At 34.0% G+C, this 17,258-nt stretch overlaps 1 protein-coding gene and 1 long non-coding RNA gene across 3 annotated transcripts in view; one reads left to right on the plus strand and one right to left on the minus strand.

Annotated features, from left to right (window-relative positions):
* The window catches only part of LOC145686678 (NACHT domain- and WD repeat-containing protein 1), a 1,466,154-nt gene that overhangs the window by 1,441,234 nt on the left and 7,662 nt on the right, over nt 1-17,258 (plus strand). For both annotated transcript variants that reach the window (XM_081760197.1, XM_081760198.1), the window contains 2 exons: nt 5,092-5,193; nt 8,169-8,247. In XM_081760197.1, the coding sequence (XP_081616323.1) occupies nt 5,092-5,193; nt 8,169-8,247 (181 nt within the window). The remainder of the gene's footprint in view (nt 1-5,091; nt 5,194-8,168; nt 8,248-17,258) is intronic.
* Nucleotides 12,104-17,258, minus strand: part of LOC145686679 (uncharacterized) — a 54,502-nt gene continuing 49,347 nt past the window's right edge. The window contains exon 5 of the long non-coding RNA XR_014131638.1: nt 12,104-12,186. This is a non-coding gene — a long non-coding RNA (uncharacterized LOC145686679). The remainder of the gene's footprint in view (nt 12,187-17,258) is intronic.

The raw sequence follows: 17,258 nt of genomic DNA on the forward strand, positions 1-17,258 counted from the left end.
CCCCAAAGGTATACAACTGTGCTGGTAATTTCTCATTAACAGGAGTTGTCAACACTAAACAAGTTGATGGTAGTAACACGAAGGATTATGGTCACATATTTTTAAAAAAGAAAAATATAGTTTTAGTACATCGCGGAGTTAGTTTAGTTGATAAATTTATTAATCCTGGTCGATATTTGGTCAATACAAGTTTTTCCATTTTCTTCATAAATCAATTTTTCTTGGTTATGAAGTTCTCTTGAACATCTGACCCAAATTTTAGTCGATAATTTAGATATACAGTTTCATTTTCTTCATTAAATTTCTTCGTCATAATTTTAATATAATATAGAGTGATCACCGTAATTGTCAATAAATAACGTGTAACAATTGATATAAATAAGTGAAATCACGTAAATTGGAACAGTGAATTGGAGTAATTTAAATGAACAAGAGCCTAAGATACAAGGAAATTACAGTAGATTGTTCACTTTATATCCGACCTTAAAAGATACGCGCCGCCACCATCGATTATATTCTATTGGACTCCAAGTATTGTGTACTATCACACAGCATGGCAGTTTCCATTACAGCAAGCTCCGGCGCAGGACAGGCATGGAAATTACATCCCACTCCTCCCTGCAATCTTTCCATAGATCATCCATGGTGCGCGGGCGACGATGTTGAAGAAGTCGTTCGAACAGTCCAAATGCACAAAAATCCATTGGATTGCCAAATGGGCTTTTTACTTGAATGCCTTCAAAGGGAATACACGAATTCCTATTTCCTCTGCCACTTCCTGATAAAAACGTAATGATATTCTGGCGGTATGACTCGAAGCCTTGTTCATATGGATCATCACCTGGCTCGCGTCCATTCCATACAATTGTGGAATGTCTCTCCGATAGATAGGTGTCAGAATGTATTCTTCAAAGTATCTTGCATTCACCTTCACATTTTTGTCCACTTTGCGTATTATCAACTTATCCTCATATCCAAATCACGTAACAATGAGGGAAACTTTCCCTGGACTCACGAACAAAGTTGCTGCGTCCCTTGCCGTCAATGTCATGGTATATGATCACCCGAATGTGACCACCAGCAGTAAGATGGGCATATACATCCATTCTGACAAGTTTCTTCCATTTGAAACCCGCCAGGTACTTTTCATACAGTTTACAGCAGCTTGTCTTACGTTCGTCAATGTGATGCGGTAGCAGGTGGTGTATACGGGCTTTCCGCACAGACTTCAACCAGAGGTGCTTTCGAATTGTTTTGTTCACAATTGACAGTGCGAGATGGAATCTGTGGCCTATATCACATTGAGTCGGCGGACTTTCTTGGCACACCAATCGACGTATCTCCCTTAGCACTACGGGTGTCACTTTGCTTGTAGCTCTTTTCTTGGTGGTTTCCGTCGGTAAATCTTACGCAAGGGGGGCCTATTGTGTCTAACGTTTCACAATAGCTTTCGCAGTCGTCATCCCGAGTGTTATCTCATTCTCCCGACACTGTTTCACAATGCATAGGTACGAAAACTTAGCATGGAAAAGGGTACTACGTAACCATCCCAGTACCGGTTGATTTTCGGCGCCATCTGGTAACACTCACGTATCTACAAGGACAAACAGAACACTGCTCCCGCCAACATACCCATAGTTTTAGCATGATACACCAGGTGGCAGCACCGAATCGAAAATGGTCGGATATGCAACGAACAACCTTCTGTAACTACTTCAATATAGGAAAAGAATATTAACTTAATCTATATGCAGATGTTCTATTTAATAATAAGTCTTTTGTAAATAAATGCAACGTACGAAACACTTTTGCCGGTCTGCGGTTGCATTCTCAGAACAGCAAAAAATAGCACATAAAGCAAAAAAAAAAGAAAAAAAAAAGCGTGGAAGTCGAAGAGTTAGTCAGTTTACTATATAATGATAAGTAGACAATGATCATTCATCTAACTGCTATTAAGACAAGTGTGAAGATTTATAGATTGAACAAACCCATTACTTTGCCAGGAAAACAAAGATAAAATTTATTCTAGACCTTGGGATTATAATACTGAATTTACGAAATTTTACTGACATCAATTCCACACACACACACACACACACACACACATATATATATATATATATATATATATATATATATATATATATATATATATATATATATATATATATATATATATTCATGATTATTATATTTCTCGGCTAAAAAGTGTCAAAAGAAAAAAAAATAATTGAAATTTGAGTAAACATGACTGAGCCTTCCTTGCTGGTCTACTGACTAGCGCGCGCGTGGTACTTTGTTTAATTACCAGTGAGACAGCATTGAATGCATTACTGTAGTGATGATTTCACCTTAAAATTTAGGTATACGTCTTATATAGCTTCGAAGCTGAAAATGGACGCTAAACTTCAAGAAATAAACAAACAAAAATGTTATGATTTATTAGCTCATATTGATTCAATGTCATGTAATCAACCACCTTTTCCTCATTACTGGTAATTACATGCTTTACATTTTCATTGAACATTAATATCAATCATCGTATAAATTAGAAATGTTGATTTTGATACCTTGTTTTGATTTGCTTAAAAGTGTATGTCTTTTGTAAATTATAAATATTATATAAAAACATGATAGTTCTACTTACTGCTCTTTTAGAATGTCTTCACATCTTCCATCGTGGAGCTTTAATTACTTAATTCACTTTCTATAGAAGTATTACACTAAAAAATAATGGCCAAGTGAACTTTGTGGTAGACAACACCATGTGCGTGGGTTTCCTCGGGGTTCTCCCGTTTCCTCCCACTTTCTTAATTCCACCATTTAATTCATTTCTCATCATCACCATCTCCTTTAGCCTAGCCTGCACAATCGTGGGACGTAAAACTCAAAAATTTTCATTTTGATTTCATTTTCACTAAAAAATAATGTTGCTATGTAACAATCTCCAGATTCTATAACTCATAATTACATATATTTTGTTGATTGTTATCCTTAGAAATGATCTGCCAATTTAATTTATTGTTAACATTTATTTTTACTATCAATTTGTGAAAATACCAAAACTTAAGCAGTGTTTTATGTTTTATTATTATTATTATTATTATTTAGATATAAGGTTTGCAAATGAGAACTACTTCTTTCTAAAGAAAAATACTTTTGAAACAAAATTATTGTTGATGATTTCAATAATATAGTTTATAATGAAATTTTCAGTAATTTAATTTATAATCATTATGATTGTCAAATAAGGTTTTCAGTATACTGCTTGTATTAAAAGGTCAAGTACGTACTAAAATGCCCCTGATTTTTCGAAATATGAGAAAAAGGAAAAAATTAACAAAAATAAGTTCTTTCTAAGTTATAATATGGCAAAATTGTGAGGTTTCAAACCTAAACATATTTAGCTGTAGTGTTTGTAGAAATTATAAATAAATTAGCATAAAGTCTAAAATTAGTTCAGATAGACAATGAAAGAATCATTTTTCCCATTGAATGTAAACATTACGTGTTCTTACTTTTTATATTAGGTTTTTCGGCAGCTGAAAAGCTAGTACACTCTACGTAGTGATATGAAAGGATGGGTAGTGTTTTATATTATTAATATTATTATTTCTGGTTATTAATTCGGTAGCTCATGATCAAGAGCTGCTACATTCTATGCAATAATATGAAAGGATGAGTAGTTTAAAAGCAGAAAGGTAGAATAAAATCAAGAAATTTGATCACTATCCTTAAAATCAGAAGACAATCTTGTAGTAGAAATAATTATCGCATTTCGAATATACGGTATTTGCGCGAATATAGGACGCACGTTTTTCCTACATTCTGGCTTGAAAAATCATGGTGTGGCCTATAATCGAGATTTTCCCTCACAGATCATAAATCATCAGTTTCAAAATACATGTACACATATTATTTTGCAGCTTTCAATTTGAATAATTTCAGTTGTAACGGCATAATCCACATTTCCTGTTTTAAAGTACAAAAATCAAGCAAATCTTTTTTGCACATCGGGATATTTGCAATTTTACCCTCGAAATGAACACTGATTTTTCAAATTATTTAAGAGTTTCTCTTCACTTGCACAGCACCGATGAATGTTTTTCTCATCAACATCAAATCTGCGGCCAGCTTCCCACTTTCCGTGTTTCTTTGCATACTCATAACTTGAAGTTTAAATTTCGCTGTGTAACTAGTACGCTCATTTCTCATCGTCACTCAGAAACCAAATTATCAACTTTGAACTTTCTTACGAGAATTGAAGAAGGAAAAGAAGAGAGATGTAACTCAAAAGAAAAGAAGAGAGAAGTCTAATTGAATTTTCTCATAAATTTAATAGTGCAGTCTATATTCGAGATTTACTTTTTTCTATAATTTCGTGTCAATACTTAATCTGCTGCCCTTGTTTGCATGCGGTCTACATTCGCGCAGGTGTGGTATGTTTATTTCCTTCGAATTAATACACATGTTCCGAAGCCGATTAAATTCGACTACAAGTTTTTTTTGTCTTTTAGGTTACTGAGCAATTGCCTTCACAAAGATACGATTTTTAATCAAACATTACCTATCCTTCCTTACTGCTCTTTGAAATAGCAGCTATTGATCTGCCGAAATTAATAACCGGAAATCGTAACGTAAGAACAACATATGATAAGAACATTTTTCACAGTAATATAGGTCTATTTAAATATTCATGTGTCATCTGTTTTTTAAAGCGAAAGTAGATTCACTGCTAGAATATTTTACATATGCATGTTTATCTTTTCAAGTTCGATACGATTGTAGAGCATACATAGTAGATTGACTTTTAACTAATCTGTTCACTTTTTTTGAACCGTTTTAGCTCCGTCCCAAAATTTTCAAGTTAGGTCACTCCAACAATTATCTTCTCGTACTAAATGATTTTTATTTTTTTAAACTCTTTACTATGACTTTTGTTGTAGCTGCTTATTTTAATGTGATGTGTGTGTGATTCACCTGATCCTTTTTTAATCCTGTTTATAAACTGAATTTAAGATTTTAAATAGGTCTAAAATGAACTTGTACTAAGTAAACCATTAAACTTATGCATGTTTTGTAATTTTATAGGGTATTGGTCCTGAACAAGCTGCACTGGCACAATCGCAACATTTCGAACATTTAGAAGCTCTCTGGAATCGACGATCTCCACCTCGGCGTCGGCATAATCAGGTTATAAATATTTCATTATTCTCATTATTAACTTTATCAAAAGATCAGATTTACTGATACTACATTGCCCCACATAAAAACAATACGCAGCATAGATATTGATCACTCAGAGACAGCAAGGGAAGTCACATCCGTAAATAATATTTCTTTAGCTTGAAACTAAAAGAAGAAAACTTTCTTAATGTGCGAGGGATGATCAGAAAGTAAGGTTACAACACCTGCCAGTGTACCGTGTATATGTTATTTCATGCAATCAATACAGCTAACAGACAATACATACATTAGGTTATTTTTCGACATATCTCCATGCCGGTTGAAGCACTTATCGCACTGTGGAATGAGTTTAAAGATTCCATCCTGGTAAAAAAAAAATCCTGTCCTTGCGTGTTCAGTCGCGTTGTCACAAAGTGTTTCACCTCCTCGTCTGAAGTAAAGCGATGGGCTCCTAGGCTTCCGAACGACATTCCCAACTCTACCATCAGATGTCGTAACGTAATGTTCCTGGTGTCCTGAATCAGCTCCTCCTCGTGAGCTGTGTTCAAATCTGTTGATGCCATGCTAGGTCGTCGATTACGATCCTCGTCGATGACGTTTAATCTGCCAGCCGCAAACTTTCGACACCATTCTGCGACATGCTGACGAGACATTTCAGTCTCTCCGAAAACCTCTACCAGCTGCCGGAGAATTTCACCTGTAGTTACATGTTTCGCCCACAGAAATCGAATAACTGAGCGGACTTCTTCGCGAGACCAGTTTTTCTAACGAGTCGCCATTTGTATTTACCTACAACTAGCGCCGTACGTGGCGGATGGCTGAAACTGCACAGTTGCCAACTCCATGTTGCACACTCCTCATTCCTTTATAACAGACAAAACTCCAGAAATATCGTCCTTGTAATCTTAGTTTCCGATCGTTCCTCGTATTAAATATCGTACACAACAACTAATTCATTAATAACGTTTATTCTTTTAGTTTAAAGCGATAAAACTTTAAATTTTTACCAATGCGACTTCTCTTACGAGCCGCCTCTGATCACATTATCAACACCACTCTGGTTTGCTTTAATGTGGTTTCCTTAACAACATTTAACGCCGTCACCATCTTTATATTTCAGCCCATTGATTTATATGGCCCCTTATTTACCTGTTTTACTTGAAATGAACTGGAAAATTTTGATGGTTTAATTTTAGCGATTTCGTCTTCAAATCTATTTGAATGTCCCTTCGTGAAAATTAAATTCCGTTAATATTAATAATCAAATTTATATAATATTAAATTTATTTAAACATTTAAATAGATTTGAAGACGAAATCACTAAAATCGCATTATTAAAATTCTAGTTAATTTCAAAGAAATTATTATTATTAGTAGTAAGCATTCTGCCTTTTAGCAGGTCCTGGAGCTAATGAGTTTTCTTTTTTTATTTATTTATTTGTTTGGGTTTGGTCTGAAAATGTTTCTTCCACGTTTATTGATCTTCGGCTTCCTCAAATAATCGACCAGTTTTTTTTTTTCTTCTTCCTATTCCTCGCTTTCCTTCCACATTTGCTTTTATAGCTCTATGAAGAAGACAGATTTTTCGCAAGATGAGTCCAATCCAATTGGCCTATCTACGAAGGATGGGAGCTAAACTCATCATCTTCTCTCCTATCCGTTTTAAAACATCTTCGTTTGTTGCTCTGTCAGTGCATTTTATCTTCTCCATCTTCCTCCAACATCACATTTCGAAGCCCTCTAAATATTTCTTCTCTAACTTCCATATTGTCCTTCATTTTTTTATTTTTTTTATTTTATTTTATTTTATTTTATTTTTATTTTGAATGGTTCTTTGACTACTGCAATTCTTGACCTGATCTCTTTGATACAGTAAGTGCCTCTCGTCAAGATATTTCCCAGATACTTTAAATGATCGACTTCTTCAAGTTCTTTTTGTTCTACTACTCTGATCCGTAAAGGCGTGTTTCCACGGGATAGTCTAACGAGATTTCGATTTTTCGATGTTGATTTCCATTGCATATAGTTTCCAGAAAATAGAAAAGTAATTTTCCATAAATCACTCGGCTAAAAAAATAAAGATAATGTAGGTACTCAACACCCTTCAATGTGAACTTTGTAACGATTGTTTGAAGTTGTTGTTTAGTGGAAAATTGTGCAATGTTTACTTGGAGAATGAAGTGATGTTTCACACAAAGATGCGCTGAATTAGGAACAGACATGTTTACGCCAAAAGATCCTGGTTTTACCGAGATTCTTATAAGCAGTATAATTCAAGATATAATTCTTATAACCAGTATATTGGATGGTTAGGTTGTTTGCGATGTCATGACTGGTTATGTGCTGGTTTTGGTCGACATTTTAAAGAATATCATCCATTTTTTCTGTGATTGGTCGTCCACAGCGAGGAACATCTTGAACATTGAAATTTCCAAAACAAAAGCGAATTGAATCATCTGTTCTCTGTTACTTTGGATAATGTACCTATCCATTAACAGCTCAAATTTCTTCACAAACCTGCGCAGCATTTGCGCCTTTATCAAAATAAAATTTTAAAATGCAGCTCCGTTTTGCGAAAAGTTCATTCGTCTTCACTGTTCAACGCTTTATGTCTGATTGTAAGAATCCAACATTTTTGTGCATCTGTTAGCTATCAAATGACATTAAGTTTCACCTGCTGAGACTCATATAACCTGAGATTTGGTACACTAACGCCATCTCGTGGGCGAAAGGCTCAGTTCTTTCCAGACGATCTGATATTACACTATAATAGTTTTAACTTCATATACGTATAATATAGTTTTATGTAATATACGTACAGAATAGTTAACAGATCCAAATAATTACATGTTTGTCCTAAATCTGTATGGTGTTATCTCTCTAAGCATAACATCTATTTTCGTTTAGTAAATATTGTGAATATCTTCTTTTTAAAATAATCAGAAATAAATATCTAATACGGTTTATATATTCCTTTCTAGCCTCTGTCAAAACAAAACTCACGTTCCAGTCGACGAGATTCGTCAGATACAGGAGAAGACATGGCAGACGAATCAAGAGGTGCGATTCACGCTGTTACTCTTCGTAAACCAATGTATTGTCATCACGTAAAGGGTGTTTTAGCTGATACACGTCTTACTCAATCATGTGTCATATCTTAGAATAAGTAGATTCTAAGATTGATTGTGTATTCCAATCTAGAATTTAGAAATTTGTTCCGTAGCGCTGAGACTTGTTGAGCTTTGATTAGTGTCGTGACTGCATGGTTAGCAAGATTGTCATAGTAATGAAGTTTTATTACCTTTTTTAGCATTGAGACGATTAGATCAATTAATTTGGGATCTAAATACTTTTCTAAAGGTCTAAACTGCAATAAAACGCGTAGAAAATACCCGTGAAAATTACTGGGATTTACGCAAATACACATTCTATAAGATTTACACTTAACATTAGATCGACTTGTACAGATGACATTATAAATAGATTATATTTGTAGTGAGATTGAAGGAAATTTTCACTTACTAGATACTTTTAGCCCTTAAAATAAAAGTTTGGTACTTCTAAGCGGAAAAGTTTTATGAAAAGGAAAGTTTTGTTTCAATTCTTCTAAATCTAACGTAAACCTGCATTATTGTCCTTTTCGCCAACTCAGTGTTGAATTCAGGGATATTAATTCCTCATAAGAAACTGAGAAGTTAGTGCCCTTTTAAATAAAGCTCTACAAACCAACTAATGTTATTGAAATATTTTCTGTTTTTTTTTTTTTTTTTTTTTTTTTTTTTTTTTTTTTTTTTTTTTTTGTATTTCAAAGGTTCTTTGAATCTTAAAATACTCCTACTAAAAGGAAAAAAAAACTAACTTTATTCAAACTTAAATCAATAATAAAGTATTTATAAATTATCTCCGTTTTCTAGCAACTAAGAAATTTCAAATATGTGTAAATCTTATTTCATTTCTCCAAAAATTTTTGAATGTTCTTATGTAACGTTCAGTGTCATAAATTTACAATGTTTTAGTTTCTCTACAGTTGATTTGTAATTTATTGTTATATTTAGCAGCAAACAAATTAGTTAAACTAAAATAAGAAAAGTATTTGTCTGTTAGAGTTGATTAAAGTTCAAGTTAATAGATAACTTCGTTTTTTAAGGGGGGGGGGAAGGAAAGATTTATCGCATGATCATTGCAAATTGAAAAAAATATATCGTCTTTGCGCACACTTTAAAGTATCTCCGGGTGCAATTATAAGAAAAAAGGCAACTTATTTATATACTTGTAAAAACCAAGATGTGCTAATACTACTAGACTAAGATGTGCTGTTTAAAGGGATACGAAAGAAAAAACAGAACATCAATAAAGAATACTTGTACATTCTTTACTGATGCTCTAATGTTCCGAAGAATGATATGTAGTGACTTTTAAAGTGAGTCATATTTGTATAGCACTAGTCATTCTTGTTGTAACATTTTATTTAAGTAGTTTTGTTTAATGCACGAATTAATACTGGAATGTTATTTACTGTATGAAATTGGTGTATCTTTCTGTTATATAAAAATACATTTTCTTTTCTAAATATTGTACTGTATATTATAATTATTCATATTAAAACTAGCTCATAATTCATAAAATGCATGAATATTTTGTTTTTATACCTACAACTTTCCTTGGTATATTTTCATTTATCGTCTGCATGACAGTTACTCTTTGTTGAAGCATTTGAGTTTGAAATACCAGCACGTGTGACTTCTTAAAGCATGTTTGGTAGTCTCTGCTAAGACATTTGCTATGACAGCTTGGACAACTTGCATGAAATTTTGGTCACAGTGCACGCTAATCTCAAACTGTAATGCGTCATATAAGAAGAAAAAGAAGAAGCATTGGCGTTATAACAGGTAAGATTTATGCTAAACTTTTTAAAGGATAGTAATCAATATTACCAGGGGCGGACCAAGGGAAAATTTTCACCCGGGCAAAGTGACTTTTCCGTGCCCCCTAGTCCTACCCTATATTTTACATTTTATTATAGTGATTTTAATATTTTAAACCTATTTTTCAAAAAGAAAAATAACACTCAAATATATGATGTAGGTATATTTGGTACTTAAAAATATTCATTTGGTATCAATTACATTATTTATTATTATTATTATTATTATTATTATTATTATTATTATTATTATTATTATTATTATTATTATTATTATTATTTATGTACCGATATGTATAAACAAACACAATATGGAACAGCATTTATTGAATACTACTAATGATGGCATTATTATTGTTATATTGTAAATTGTTTTGTTGAGCGTATTTTAGGCACAGCAATATAAACAACCCTTTTTATGTAGGTCTTAGTAGTTGAAGTCTTTAGCATTCATAAAACATGTCTCATGAATTTGTACAAAAGCTGAACACTCTTACAAGACTAGAGCTTAATTACAGGTTTCGTCAAGTAGGCCTATTAGAAAACCTCTAACTTTCGTCAATTAATAAGTAAGTAAATCATATCAATTTAGAGGATTTTATGAGAAAGCATCCATATCTTTTTCTTTCATAAAAGACAGTACCTTAAAACCTAGAATAATTTACACAAATTATTTTTCTAATTTCGCAACCTTTGGCCTTTTGGAAAATTAGCAAAATTAAACAATTTTAGATACATTTGTTTTCAGCACCTTACAACAATTACAACATAATCTTCCGTGCTTTTTGTCTGCAAAATCTCTGCCAATGACATCTATGTCAATGATTTGAAAAATATCGAACTCAATCGACATCCTGGCGAGTCCCACTAGGAGCTCCTGGCATATGGTATATTTCAAATATTTTTTAGTTAATTTTAATTTTGAGAAGTTCCTTTCACCTGAAGCCTTGCTAACAAGAAAAGTGAGAAAGGGGGCTTTTAACATTTTCATCTGGTAGTAGCTAAAGCAAAACCAATAGTTCCTGTTGAAGTTGGAGCTGATTTTTTTTTTTTTTCGTAGTGCAGCTTCTAACCCCCTCCTATGTTGTTGCAGAGTGGTATATTCGATTTCACAAACATTGTCGAAATGAATGATTTGGCAAGAACTGTACATAGAGAAACAATAACATCTCCTAGACACTACTTTCAACAAAGGCCGAAAGTTTGTATATACTGTTTCTCCTCCACTACCACTTTAAAAGAGTAACATATATAAAATCCAATAATATTCATTGTCTGAGCAAAGTTCACAAGGAATATGACACGCTATAAACAATACCAACTCCCCCTCCACTCCTTTTTTCTACATACCATATCTCAATTTGTCGATACAATCCCCTAGTACCATGAAACTCTCTTCTTCCATAGCGAAATGGAAAAAAAATGTAGTTACCACTATTTTACAAGAATATAAACAAAAAAAGTCAATAGAAAACACGTTACAACATTTACTTTCTGAGGCTTGTTTGGCGCCCCTCTGACTGTGGCGCCCGGGCAGTTGGCCGGGTTGCCCGGCCCTTGTTCCGCCCCTCAGTAATACTCGTAATAATATAGAGGAAATCAAGGGATTTAAATACTTTAGGAGTGCTGGTAACAAATAAAAACTTAAGTTAATGAGAAACTTGAAGACAATGAATGATAGGAAAATAGTGCTACTACTACTTCAGGTTCAGATTAAGAACATAGGTGCTACTTTTCAAGAAATTTAACACGTAAAATCTTGTAACTCACACAGAAAGAATGATGTTTAATTAACTCGTCTGTTTAGGTGACCAACTTGCAACACACATATTAACCGTATATTTTGTGTTTACAAGTGTATGGTTACTAGTCTGAAACTATTACACGCACTATAGACGGCGGTTAAAATAAGTGAATACATATGATATTAGATACTATTTTCTTCCAGCGGAGTATTTCTGCACAATGTACAAAGCTGCATTTATTACTTACCGGTACCCGCGTAGCGTTACTAGTGTGGAATCATTACAAGTGCTATAAAAACTCGCATAACTCTGGAACTGACATTAAGCTACCTGTAAAAACAACATACAAGCATTAACCTAACATCCTCTACTCTACTTTACTAACCTAACCTACCCTACCCTACTAATCTAACCTAACCTACACTACCCTACCCTGCTCTACTAATCTAACATACACTAATCTACTAATCTAACCTAACCTAACCTTACCTACTCACCCTACTAATGCAATCTAACCCGTATAACTTTGAGGTGGACAAACACCGTGTACGTGGATTTTCTCGGGGGTTCTCCCGTTTACTCTCACATTCTTCATTCCACCATTTCATTCATCTCTCATCATCACTGTCTCCTTTAGCCTAACCGGCATAACCGAGGGACGTAAAACTCAAAAATTTCATTTCATTTTCATTTCTAACCTGTATAACTATCCAGATTGAAGTTGATGGGCACGAGTCCAAAGATCAATAGAACATTAAGCTGACTATTTCCAGATTATATATCTAAAAAAGGTGCGGAACGCAGATCAGGCTAGGCTAGGAATTTACTCAATCATTGAATTTATTTATTTATTTATTTATTCATTTATTTATTTATTTGTTTATTGGGGAGTACTCTTTCAAAATCGTTGATTACTAGATGGGACTGTTTGTTAAAAGTAGGATCCTAAGCAATAATAACTACTGTATTTTGTTTGTGCAAGGATTGTTATCTCCACCAGAGATCGAACACAAGACCACAGCATTAATCATTTGGCTACGAAGGGGCTCGAAGCTTAAAATTCGCTTGACACAAGAAAAGATGTATGGAAACAACCTGTTTCTAAAACCCGTATCCTTATAACATTTTCCATATTTAAGCTCTGTGATTCCTAAAGAATAAATTATTAGAGAAAAGTGGAAAAATAAGAGCTTCCATTCGTTACTTGAAAATTTGGTTTATCTTGCTTTCCTTTCAGAGCTAAGATGGTTTTTGAGTAGAACACAGATGTTAAAAATTACAATATAAACTTTCTTTTAAAATTAATAAAAAAAAAAAAAAAACAATAATATTTATTAGTATCTGTAAGTATTTTGCCTAGACGCAAGTTGTTGTTCGTCAACGTCTTCTACACAAGTACAACTAGGTCAGGATTCGTACCGACCTGGTAAAGTGAGGAAATTTGGTTTACTCGTAAAAAATCCTGAAAAAGTCTGAGAATTTCATGAAAAGCTGAAGAAACCTGGGAAAGTCAGAAAATGCTAAGTACGGATTTTTATTTCTCAAACCCATTTCTCTTTTCGCTTTACTGAGCTATTTGATAGGGGATATTTTCTAAAATAGTTTGTTTTGCAAAACTTCCCTACTTACATATACACTATATACATGTACAGGCATAGTTGATGATAATGTAATCCTGAAACCTGAAACCTGAAAATATAATCCTGAAACATGAAAACCTGAAAAATCAGGGAATTCGTGCTCACCAAATAAGTGGGAATTCAGTAGGTAGAGCAACTTTCTGGTATAGCGTAGTTGAGGTAGTCAGTTCTTTCTCTAGTGATTTAAGAATATATGAAAACCATTAAATTATAGAGTTCGAGTAAATCAATTGAGAAATAGGATTATGTAAATAATATATACAAAAACTAGTTATAAAGACTATACGAAGTGTTTCAAAACAACACCAACAACGTTTGGGATGCGAATCCTAACACCAAGACAAAAAGTATAGACCAACCTGGGTACAGAAATCCGTCATTTCGGAGTTATTCGTTGCCGCAAACATAAAAAATAAACTTTAAAGGTCCACAGCCAGTGCTTAAACTGAGCCGGTATGAGCTGGTTTTGCATCCGAAAGTTAGAAAATCGGCCGGTATGGCATACTGGTAAAAATAACTGATTTAAATTGTAATTTGCGTGTAGAAAAACAGATTTTACACATAGAAATAACGACGTAACATTGAGTCAACAAATACGTTGGTACTGTCAAAGATTTCGTTGCTGCTGCTTCGAAAGAAATAACAGTTCCCTATCACTCTATTCAATGGCAGAATTTGTGTTCTTGATTTTTTCAACATTTGTGCGAGTAATTCGACCCCCTCAAAAAATTCTAACTACCGTATCACCCGCCTAAAATGTTTAACCTGGATTCATCCCTGGCATGACAAGCCTCTTTTTCTTTTCTAAATTCAAAATTATTCTTTTCACCTTGTCTGGACTTCTGTATTTACAGTTATAAGAAAATTAGTGTTGACAACGAGAAGAGACGAGATCAGAAGAAGCTTTTGAAGATGGAAATGAGATTGGAAAAAATCATCAGATACTAGATACTAGAGACGAGACGAACATGCCTACAGAGCCTTGAAAACGAGACGAAAAAGCATATGGGCGTATATGTGTTTTCTTGTTTTAATCCACTTAAAGGCCGCGTTGGATCACTATGTTATTATAAATGCGATGTTTAAGTAAACGTACCATTCGTGTTCTTCCACATTTAGTTCGTCGATATGCTCAAGTAAAATCTTAGGAAAGCAAAATCATTTTATAAATTTATTTCTGTTAGGCTGATGATAGTGGGGAGTAAAACATTTACATATTAGTCCTCTCTCTCTCTTTCTATAGATTTTTCACATCAAAAATCGTGCAAAAATTTCAGGAGTGGAGATGCTCTTTATGGTTCTGTCAACATTACTGCTCTAAGTGGTCATATTTATTACATACCGTCACCTCATCTGATGTCACCTTAAGCACTGTCCATAGCTCCAATACTATGGGTCCTACGGTAGTTGAGTCAAGACTTCACTTACGAACTAATATGTGCGCTATCCAAAAATACATGTTTCAGAATCCTGCAATAATCACGCAACAATTTTTATAAAGAAAGTTTGGCTACGGGCATATAATTTGAAGTACTCACCAACTACTTCTATAAAAATTGTTGCTGAAGTACCGCAGGATTCTGGAACATGGATATTTGGATAAGGCACATACTAGTAACTAAGTGAAATTTTGACTCAACTACGATAGGTCCCATAGTCTTGGAGCTATAAACCTTTAAATTTCATTTTTTCATGTTTCAGTCTATAACTTCGAAATGATGAATTTCTGCACCCAGGTTGGTCCATACTTTTTCTCTTATCTTGATGTCAGGAATCATCTCCCAAACGTTGTCGGTATTGTTTCGAAACTCCTTGTATTATTGAACTATTTACATACATATATATGTATACTCGTATGTAAATAGTTAAATAATATAGTCCTTATAACTAGTTTTTGTATATATCATTCAAATAATCTTATTTCTCAATATATTGATTTACTCGAGTTCCATAATTTAATGGTTTCCATATCATATATATTCCTTACTATTCATCCGATATAAATCTCTCTGGTATGTTAAGTCATGAAGCCATACTCTTAAGAGAGATGTTTAGCATACATGAACAAGAACTTTCAGTAAACGATAATACTGTAATCTAATAGAGCATTTTCCTTATCTTTCTTATTTGAGACAACTAGTTTAATATATTCACCGTTAGTTTCGGTCACTTTCTTCAAGGTTAAGTTGGGCAAGAGATTTTAAACTAAAATTCTGGTAGAAAAAGATATGATTTGTTTTAGAAATAAATTTGTCTTTTTTTCTTGTGAACTTTTCTACTTTCTTTTTATCTCGGTCTATACTAAAACACCTCCCTTAAGCTACTTATCCCTGTATATCGGAAGTGAACAAATACACTTTCTTATAAAGAAAATACAAATATTTATTAATTTAATGGAAACATCTAGAGTTGGAAACACGTTAGATCTCTTGATTGGCAATAGTCAGGCAGCAATCACAGTGCTGGTTGATAGTGGTGGTTTGTAAGGTCAAATTCCGTACTATGCGAAGAGCAGTAGAATCACAGTGTACAATGAATTGAGCAGACGGTAATAATGTAAAATGAGCGACCTCTTTGATTTCCAAATTATTTTCGTTCGGTTATTGGTGCGAGCGTGACAAGAATGGTATCGTTCATCGTGAGAGACAGTGTCCAAGGTAATAATGGCCTACAAACTTCACGGCAAAACCATATCGATGAATAACGGTGGTCGGAAGAAAACCCCCCACTGGCAGGTCCCGCCAATCAGTAATGAGGATTGTTATTCAGAAGGATTGGAACTCAAGCAGCACTTGTCGCATTGTGTGTCGACAATCACAGTTTGCCGCTAGTTACATGACATGGTCATACGAGGTTGAGTTGCACGAGCGAAGTCGCTGATAAAGGACCATAACTATTTAGTACAATGTTAATGGTGCCGCTAATACGAAGCATGACACTGATGACTGGAAACGTGTGATATGATCAGAGGAGTATCGTCCACCTATAAGTATGGGGCATGCTTATGTGTGATGCACTCCCAGAGAGGCGTATATGTATGATTTATACTATCTCCGTCTGAACATGAAACATGGCAGCGGCTCTGTGATGCAGTAGGGTCCTATGATAATGCTTACCAGTTGCGTCATTGACAGTGACGACGTGCCATTTTAGAGGATCATGTATGGTTCATATGTTATTTCTGGGCAATGATCTCATGTTCTAGAATGATAGTGTGCTCATTCGGGACTGTTTCGACGTTGTTTTTTAAAACATCGGAATAAAATCGAACACCTCCTCTGGCCCGCCCAATCTCCAGACTTAACCATAATTGATCATCTCTATTCCGTTTGGAGACATGAATCCGTCCCCGATTTCCTACTCCATCGCCTCCCACGGAACTGAGCAATGTGCAGCACGTGGGATGGTGTAATAATCCACTTTGCTAATTCCACATCCATTTTTCCTAGGGTAAAAGTTGGGTAATAGGTATTGGGTATTGAGTTTTTCCTAGAAGTAAGATAATATCATATTAAACTGGTAAGCTATCTGGTATAACTACTTATGCATAAATATTGGATGTTAAGAAATCCACGTTATCCGTGTCTCCTAAAATGTTACCCATGAATATCGGAAAGAACTTATATATTTTCTTCGAATCACTTATACATGAACACCAGAATGAAGAAATCATCTTCAGTAATGGAAACATAAGGTTGTCTTGATCAAAACGTTTTTGAGTGTTCAATATTTTGTTTATTTTATTTTAATCAAAGAAGAATA

This window comes from Thermobia domestica, chromosome 5, assembly GCF_964235325.1.
Source record: "Thermobia domestica chromosome 5, izTheDome1.hap1.1, whole genome shotgun sequence".
Classification (NCBI taxonomy): Eukaryota; Metazoa; Arthropoda; class Insecta; order Zygentoma; family Lepismatidae; genus Thermobia; species Thermobia domestica.